The sequence below is a fragment of the Pteropus medius genome, unplaced genomic scaffold (assembly GCF_902729225.1).
Source record: "Pteropus medius unplaced genomic scaffold, Ma_sr-lr_union100, whole genome shotgun sequence".
NCBI classification, from domain to species: Eukaryota; Metazoa; Chordata; class Mammalia; order Chiroptera; family Pteropodidae; genus Pteropus; species Pteropus medius.
This window is the reverse complement of record NW_024353905.1, coordinates 3,047,591-3,057,327: the sequence shown is the minus strand read 5'-3', so window position 1 is coordinate 3,057,327 and position 9,737 is coordinate 3,047,591. Positions and strand designations below refer to the sequence as shown.

Below are 9,737 nucleotides of genomic sequence, written 5' to 3'. Positions count from 1 at the left end.
TTTAGTTTCAAGTAAACAGTACATTGGTTAGATATTTATATAGTTTATAAAACTATCTCCCTAATTGCTCCTTCTCTCCTATGGTTTTCCACCTAACTAATATATTAATGTTAACTGCATTCCGTATGCCATGCTCCCCATCCCCGTGACCATCTAACAATACTAATTTGTACTTCTTTAAACCCTTCAGTCTTTTCTCTTTTTTCTTTAACCCATCTAGCTAAATATTTATCAATTTTGTTAATTTTTTCAAAGAACCAACTTTTGACTTTATTGATTTCTTTATTGTTTTACTATTCCCTATTTCATTTACCATTACTCTAATATATTTCCTTCTTTCTGCTAGCTTTTGGTTTAGTTTGTTTTTCTTTTCCTAGTTCCTTAAGTTGTAAAGTTAGGCTTTTGATTTGAGATTTTTTTCTTTTTTAATGTAAATATTTATAGCTATAAATTCTCCCTTAGCACCACTTTCACTGCATCTCATGTTTTGGTATGTTGTGTTTTCATTTATATTTGCCTCTAAGTATTTTCTAATTTCTCTTGTGATTTCTTTTTTGATTCATTGGTTCTTTAAAAATGTGTTGTTTATCTTCCTTGATTTTGTAAATTTTACATTTTTCTTTTTCTTATTGATTTCTAACTTTATCTCATCATGGTTGGAGAAGATAATTTGTATGATATCTTTTTAAATCTATTGAGGCTTATTTGTGGCCTAACATATGGTCTATCTGGAAAGTGTCCCATGTGCACTTGTGAATATGTATTCTGTTGTTATCGGGTAGAGTGTTCTGTATATGTTAGCTCTAGTTGGTCTATTCTGAATTTTTTTCTTTTCTTTTTACTTTATTTTTCAATGTTTTATATTAGCTTCAAGTATACAGTACAATGGTTAAATATTTATATAAGCTACGAGGTTATCTCCCTGACTACTCAAGTACCCACCCAGTACTACACAAAACTATCACAATAGTAATAATATGCTATACTCCAAATACCCATGACTATTTTGTAACTACTAATTTCTACTTCTTCATCTCTTCACCTTTTTCACCCAAATCCCTAACCCCCAACCCCTCTGGAAATAACCAGTTTGTTCCCTGTATCTGTGAGTCTGTTTCCATTTAGTTTGTTTGTTTTATTCCTTAGATTCTGCATAAAAGTGAAATCATATGGTATTTATCTTTCACTGTCAACTTATTTCCCTCAGTATAATACCTTCTAGGTTCATCCATGTTATTGTAAATGGTAAGATTTCGTTATTTTAATGACTAAGTAATATTACAGTATATATATGTACCATTACTTTTTTTTTTTTTATCCAATCGTCTATTGATGTGCACTTAAATTGCTTCTATAGCTTGGCTATTGTGAATAGCACTGCCGTGACCATACGGTGCATAGATTTTTATGAACTAGTGTTTTAAATTTCTTTGGATGAATATCAAGAAGTGAAATTGCTGGGTCAAAAGGTAGTTCTATTTTTAATTTTTTGAGGAACCTCTAAATTGTTTTCCATAGTGGCTCCATCAATTTGTAATCCCACCAACAGTGTACAAGGGCACCCTTTTTTCCACATCCTCCCCAACATTTGTTTTTTTTTTTTTGATTTACTGATGATAGCCAATCTGACAAGTGTGAGGTAATACCTCATTGTGGTTTTAATTTGCATTTCTCTGATGATTAGTGACCTGGAGTATCTTTTCATATGTCTATTGCCCATCTGTATGTCCTCTGTGGAGAAATACCTATTCAGGTCTTCTGCCCAATTTTTAATTGGTTTGTTTGGAGTTTTTTGTTGTTGAGTTGTATAAATTCTTTATAAATTTTGGATATTAACCCCTTGTCAGAAATATCATAGGCAAATATCTTCTCTCATTTAGTAGGTCATCTTTTCATTTTGTTAATGGTTTCCTTAGCTGTGCAAAAACTTTTTAGTTTGATATAATTCCATTTGTTTATTTTTTCTTTTGTTTCTCTTCTTCAAGGAGATAAATCAGAAAAAAAAATTACTAATAGCAATATCAGAGAGTTTGTTGCCTATGTTTTCTTTTAGAAATTTTATGGTTTCAGGTCTTACATTTAAGTCTTTAATCTGTTTTGAGTTTATTCTTGTATATGGTGTAAGAAGGTGGTCCAGTTTCATTTGTTTTTGCATATATCTGTCCAGTTTTCCCAACACCATTTGTTCTAGAGACTGTCTTTACCCTATTGTATATTCTTGCCTACTTTGTCGTAGATTAAGCGACCATATAGGTGTGAATTCATTCCTGGGCTCTCTATTCTGTTCCATTGATCTATGTGTCTGTTTTATTCCAGTACCATGTTGTTTTGATTATTATAGCCTTGTAATATAGTTTGATATCAGGTAGTGTGATATCTCCAACTTGTTCTTTCTGAAGATTGCTGTGGCTATTTGGGATATTTTATGGTTCCATATAACTTTTAGGATTATTTGTTCTAGTTCTATAAAAAATGCCAATGGTATTTTGATAGGGATTACACTGAATCTATAGATTACTCTGGATAGTATGGTCATTTTAATGATGATGATTGTTCCTGCCTTTGAACACAGTATATGTTTCAATTTATTTATATCATCTTCAATTTCTTTTTTCAGTGACAATTTTCTGAGAACAGGTCTTTTACCTCCTCGATTAATTTGATTCCTAGATATTTTACTGTTTCGAATGCAATTGTAAATAGGATTGTTTTTGTAATTTCTCTTTCTGATAGTTCATCATTGGTGTATAAAAATGCAACCAACTTCTGTATATTAAATTTGTATCCTGCTACTTTACTGAATTCATTGATCGATTCTAATAGTTGTTTTTTTTTTTTTTTTTGGTGGGAATCTTTTTAGGTTCTCTCTGGCAGTTCCCCATGATGGGATGTTGGATGTTGTCCCACAGGAACTTAAGCTTTCATATATATATATATATATATATTATATATATATATATAGAGACTATATATATATAGTCTGTTTATGGAATCAGGGTAATGGTGGCTTCATAAAAAGAGGGAATCCTCCCTCTTCTTGAATTTTTAGGAATTGTTTGGGAAGAATAGGTGTTAATTCTTCCTTCAATATTTGGTCAAATTTACCTATGAAGCCATCTAGTTCAGGACTTTTGGGGGAAGAAGTTTTTTGTTTATTGATTTAATTTCATTGGTAGTAATCAGTTGGTTCAGATTTTCTGTTTCTTCTTGACTCAATCTTGGGAGATAGTATGTTTCTAGGAATGTATCCATTTCTTCCAGATTGTCTACTTTATTGGCATATAATTGCTTGTAGCCGTTTTCGGTAATCTTTTGTAGTTTCTATGGTGTCCATAGTTCCTTCTCCTCTTTTCATTTCTGATTTTATCTGTCCTCTATCTTTTTTTTTTTTTTTGATGAGTCTGGTTCAAAGTTTACCACTCAGAGCGATCTTGCATAAAGAATCAGCTCTTGATTTCATTGATCTTTTGCATTATTTTTCTAGACGCTATTTCATTTATTTCCACTCTCATCTTTATTTTCTTCCTTTTACACACTTTAGTTTTTATTTGCTGTTCTTTTTCTGGTTAAGTGTAAAGTTAGACTGTTTATTTGAGATTTTTCTTGGTTTTTTTTTTTTTTTGAGGTAGGCCTATATTGATAATGTAATTTCCTCAAAGAACTGTTTATGTTGTGTACCATATATTTTGAGTCATTGTGTTTTCTAGCATTTTGACTTAGATATTCTTTTTATTTTTTCCTTGATCTCAATGTTCACTGTGTATTTTCCAGTTGTTTTATTTTTTTTTTCTTGTAGTTGATTTCTAGTTCCATTATATTGAGTTCGGAGAAGACATATGATATGATTTCAATCTTCTTAAATTTATCGAGACTTGTTTTGTGGCCCGTCATGTGGTCTATCCTGGAAAATGTTCTATATGCATTTGAGAAAAATGTATATTCTACTGCTTTGGGGTGATATTATCTGAAAATATCAAGTATATCTGGTCTAGAGTGTCATTTAAAGCTGCAGTTTCCTTATTGATTTTCTGTCTGGAAGATCTGTCCATTGTTGTCAGTGAGGTGTTAAAGTCTCCTACTATGAATGTGTTGCCGTAAATCTCTCCATTTATGTTGGTTAATTATAGCTTTATATATGTAGGTACATCTATTTTGCATGCATATATGCTTACTAGAGTTATATGCTCTTGATGTATTGATCATTTTATCATTACGTAATGTTCTTCTTTATCTCTTATTACAGCTTTTGTTTTAAAATCAATTTTATCTAAGTATTGTTATCTCAGCTTTTTAAAACATTTCCATTTGCATGAAATATCTTTTTTCCATTCTTTTCTTTCAGTCTGTGTGTGTCATTTGATCCAAGGTGGATCTCTTGTAGACAGCATATGTATAGGTCTTGTTTTCTTATCCACTTGGCTACCCTTTGCCTTTTGGTCAGAGCATTTAATCCATTTACATTGGGTAGTTATTGGTAAGTACATAGTTACTGGTATTTTATTATTTGTATTTATGATCCGCCCCCCCACTTCATTTTACAGAAGGCTTTTCAGCATTTCTTGTAATTCTGGCTTGTTGGTGATGAATTCCTTTAGCTTTTTCCTCTCTGGGAAGCTCTTTATCACACCTTCAATTTTAATTGATAGCCTTGCTGGATTTTCTTTTTCTTGTTTGCAGATTTTCTTTTTCACCACTTTGAACATTTCGTGCCAATTCCTTCTGGCCAACAGTTTCTACTGAAAAATCAGCTGTCATTCTATGGGAATACCCTTGTAATTAACTAGCTGCCTTTCTCTTGCTGCTTTTAGGATTCTCTCTTAGTCTCCAAACTTTGGCATTTTAATGATGATGTCTCTTGGTGTGATCTGTTTGGTTCCCCTGGTTTGGGACTCTCTGAGTTTCCTGGACTTGTATGTCTATTTTCTTTGCCAGGTTAGGGAAGTTTATTGTCATTATTCTTCAAATAGGTTCTCAATCCCTCATTCTGTGTCTTCTCTTTCTGGTACCCCTATGATGTGGATGTTGGATGTTGTCCCACAGGTCTCTTAAGCTTTCCTTATTTTTTTTTCTCTTTTTTCTTTTTGCTGTTCTGATTGGATGTTTTCTGATTCCTTGTCTCCCAACTCACTGATTCAGTTCTCCACTTCACCTTATTTACCGTTGATTCCTTCTATTTTTCACTTTGGTTATTGTATTGTTCTGACTGGTTATTTTTTATGGTTTCCGTGCCCCTTTTTATGCTTACTATCTCTCTGTAGATGTCCTCACAGAGATCACCTATTCTCCCCCTATGTTCTTTGAGCATGTTCTTATAACCAATGTTTTGAACTTTGTTTCTGGTAGTTGCTTGCCTCCATTTCATTTAGTTTTTTTCTTTCTTTCTTCCCCCTGGAGTTTTCTCCTCGATGTTTCATTTAGGTATGTTCTTTGTTTTCTGGTTTTAGTTGCCTCTTCATGTTCATTTCTATGTATCAGGAACATCTTCCTGCCTTGGCTAGGTGGCCCTATGTAGTAGGTGTCCTGTGTGGCTCAGAGGCCCAGTCTCCCTGATTACCTGCATTGGGGGCTCTGGATGTGTTCCTTGTGTGGGTCATGTGTGTTCTCCTGTTGTAACTAAGCCTTGATTGCTATTACCATGTTAGTGGATAGGATCGATCTCTGTGTTTGACTGGCTATGGGTTTGGTTACACCCACAGGAAGTGGGATTCGCCCCAGCAGGCTATGTACTTATTAAGACCACCCTTTTGGTATGCTGCTTGTAGGGCTAATTAGGTGATGCTCTGTTGTAGTCTGACATCAGCCTTTGGGTATGCTGGTTCTGGGGCCCCTTGTGAGGGGCTCCCGTGTAGGCCAAGGGTTGCCGCTTCCTTTGATTGTTCATTGTCACCTGGTATGGGCTACAAAGTGATCCACAAACAGTTGCTGCCTGTGCTGGTTCTGGAGGCAAGTGGGAGACATGCTGCAAGCCAAGGTTGGATATCTTTAGTATCGGGCCTGGGGTGGCTTAGCAAAAGGACCAGTACACCTCAAGGCCTAGGGCTGCTTGCCAGCTGCCCCTATGACTTTTCAGCTGGAAGAACCTTTGGGTAATATGTGAGTTGGGTGGAATGGGACCCAGGGAGTCACTGGAGTAAAGTGAACAAATTTCACCTGGCTAATGCAAAGTCAGGTTTCACGCCAGTGCTGACTTTGCAGCTTCCTGAAAAAGTCTCAAGTCACAGCAAGGCCAGCCATTGTATTCCTCAGGACCTCAGACCCCCACATTCCACCCACAGGCTGGCACCAGTGGCTCACCACCAAAAGTCTCCCCTGAAATGTGAGGGCTGTGCACAGGACATGTGAGCTTCTGCCTGCCAATAAATGTATGACCAAGGGAAGATGCAGGGTGGGGCTGGCTGCCTGACAACAGATCACTGGGAGCAATTTGTGGGCTGGGTGGGGCAGAGCCCCAGGAGGGCATGAAGTGGAGTGAACTGATCTCACCAAGCCAATGCAGCTTCAGAACTGGCTATGTGGAGAGAAGTGTCCAACACAGGCAAGATTACGCTCACCTGTACAGTGCCTTGGAGGCGGCCTAACAAAGAAGCAGTGGTGGCTGCCCCTTCAGCCCTTGCGCAGGTACCATTCAACTTAGTTTTTCCCCATATGCCTCTTGTACCTTCTGAGCTGCTGACCCTCTGCCAGAGCCCAGGGTGAATGTCTGCAAGTGAGTGAATCTGTTCACAGGCCCTTTAATGGGACGTCTGGGTTTTCAGGTTCCATTTATATCACCCAGATGGCTAGAATCCTCACTGGTTTTTATAGTCACATTTTGTGGGAATTCCTCTTCCCGGGGCTGGAACTCTGTCCTGGGGAGCCCCTGTGTGGGGCCAGGGCCCCTCAATCCTTCAGGGGGGCCAGGGCCCCTCTGAAGCTGCACTCTCCCTGCTGGTGCTCAACCACTACACATGAGTGCAGGACCAGCCCTCTTCGTGTCTCTGCCCCTCCTTCCAGTCTCAATGTGTTATATCCTCAGATGTATGTGTTGTGATCATCTAGACTTCAGGTGGTTCTCCAGCTTGTTGTTTTGTTTTGTTTTGTTTTGTTTTGTATAGTTTGTAATTTTAATGTGGTCATGGAAGAAAGTGAACTCTGTTTTCGCCTAGTTTGCCATCTTGATTGGAATCTTGGTCTATTATGTTTTTTTTTTTTTTTAAGTCTTCTATTTCCTACTCATCTTCTATCTGTTTTTTTTTGTCATTATTATGAGTGGCGTATTGGTCCTAGTCTTGAGCAGAGATGGAGCATTAGGTATGGACATTGAGTAGAACCCAAGACAGAAACTCTGAACTAGGGTTAGAATCAGCATAAGTATTCAAGGTATTGTCTTGGTATTTCTGGTTGGTCTCAAAGGTGACCTAAGCTAGATTAGAGGTGGTGGGTAGTATAACAAAGAAAAGTATAGTAGTCATGGCTAGCCTATCTAATCCAGGGCCTTTATAGAAGATATAATAATTTTATTTGCTCAAAATTGTTTTAGAATTGAGGCAAGCTCAGATATTTAGATGGGCCCTGCCAGGAAATGCAACTATGGCAAATGGGGAAATAAAGGCAGGGGAAATAGGATTTAATCTGATAGTGGGGAGGGAGAAAGCCCTGGTTTTAGTTCCTGTCTCAGTTCCTAATCAGTCATTTGAACTTGAACAGATCAATTCTACCTCTCTGAGCTGCAGTTTCCTCATCTGTAAAATGAAGATATTCCCTGCCCTGTGTACCTTAGAATTATATTTGAGGATCAAAATGATATCATGGATTCCGATGTGCTTTTTATAGCTGCAAAGAAAACCGTTCTCTATCTTTTTCACATCTCTTTTTTTTCCCTCCCTCTTTTTTATCCCCATCCTCTCTTGCCATTCCTATTTTCATTTCCATGGTCTCTTCTTCCCATTTGACAGGGCCAGTGATCCGGGCTGAGGTGGGTGACACCATCCAGGTGATCTTCTACAACCGTGCCTCACAGGCATTCAGCATACAGCCTCATGGGGTCTTTTATGAGAAAGACTACGAGGGAACTGTGTACAATGATGGTGAGCAGGCAGGGTTTCCAACTAATGTGGGCTGCAGGTAGTAGCAGGTAACTCTAGAGGACAAATAAATAGGGAAGAGAAGGAGTGAGAAGGAGGCAGAATTAATAGCCATGTGTGGATATTGTTGAGTGAATATGTATTATAGCAAGACAGAGCTGGACTCAATAAGAGACCACTTTAAAATATATTCTGATTATAAAAATAATATATATGTGCTATGGAATTTTGAAAAAAGTAAAAAATTATAAAATAAATAAACATAATTCATAGATAATTTCCATTATATTTTGATATATCTTTTAATATTTTTCTGTCATTATAAAAATGTCTATATTTATAGATTTGTAATCATATGGTTTATACAATTTTATATAATACTATTTTCATTTACCATTATATTTTGTTCATTCTCCCATTGTATAATAATGTTATAAATATTATAATAGCTATATAATACTGTCGAATGGGTTTGCCATAATTTATTCATCTTATCCTATATTGTTTGTACATGTAAATTTGTTTCATTATTTTAGAATATTCTAAATTATATTGCCATGAATGAATATGTACATATGATTTGGATTTCTATTTTTGGAGGGAACACTAGGGTGGGATTATTGAGTAACTAATTTCTTGTTTTCTCTGAAAGTAGTATGAACACATGCTAATCCCAAGCCAAAAATATGAAAAATACTGAAAGCATAAAGGGGAAAGTTACAGTCAAATCTAGCCTAAAAAAAACACTTTATAAGGCAGCTGACTAGTTTCTTCAAAAAGTCAGTGCCACAGGGAAAAATGTTAAAGAGACAACACCAAGGGCAATGTGCAAAACCTTTTTTATTAAAAAAATAGCTTTAAAAGACATTTGTGAGATAATTAGAAAATTTCTGTTACAGAGTGGATATTAGATGACGTTAGAGTATTTTTTTAGGTGTGGTAATGTTATTGTAATATAGGAGATACTGATATATTTAGAAATAAAATTTCATGATGCTTGCATTTTACTTCTAAATAATTTAGCAAAAGCAAGCAAACAAAAAGTGTGTGTACATATGTGTGTGTAGATAAACCTACACATAGATGTAGATGAATTAAAGCATACAAAAAGTTAACATCAACTCCAGGTGGTAGGATGATTATTGTATTAACCTTGAAATTTTTCTGCATGTTTGAAAATTTAAAAATTGGGAACAGTGAGTTAATAAGGAAAGATAAGCTAATAGCATCGTAAACTATACCATCCCATTATAGGTTCTTCTACAAATATCCTTGCATATGCTTCTTTGCATATTTTTATGACTATTTCTTCAGAAGAATATATTTTTATGATGTGGAATCACTGTGTCTGAAGGTGCACACATTAACATTTTTAGTAACTACATCTAAATTGCTCTCTGGAAAATTTACAGTCCCATCAATTTTGAGTTCCATCAACAGTAAATGAGAAGGATGACCTCACCAACACAGGACAACCATTTTAACCTTTGTCCAAATCTCGGTCTTGTGGGAAAGCAACAAAATTCATTGTTGTTTTAATCTGCATTAGGTTGAACATTCTTTTTAGTATTTATTGCATATATTACAGTTTTTGTAGGCATGAATAATTTTAAGGCATTTAATACATTTTCTCAACATTTTTTTTTTCCAAAAGTGCTGAGAGGTATGTCATCT

General features: G+C 35.8%; 1 protein-coding gene across 4 annotated transcripts in view; it reads left to right on the top strand.

Moving 5' to 3' along the window:
• HEPH (hephaestin) overlaps window positions 1–9,737 on the top strand; it is a 72,231-nt gene that overhangs the window by 19,810 nt on the left and 42,684 nt on the right. For all 4 annotated transcript variants that reach the window (XM_039851409.1, XM_039851408.1, XM_039851410.1 and 1 more), the window contains one exon: window positions 7,935–8,066. In XM_039851409.1, coding sequence (XP_039707343.1) covers window positions 7,935–8,066 — 132 coding nt within the window. The remainder of the gene's footprint in view (window positions 1–7,934; window positions 8,067–9,737) is intronic.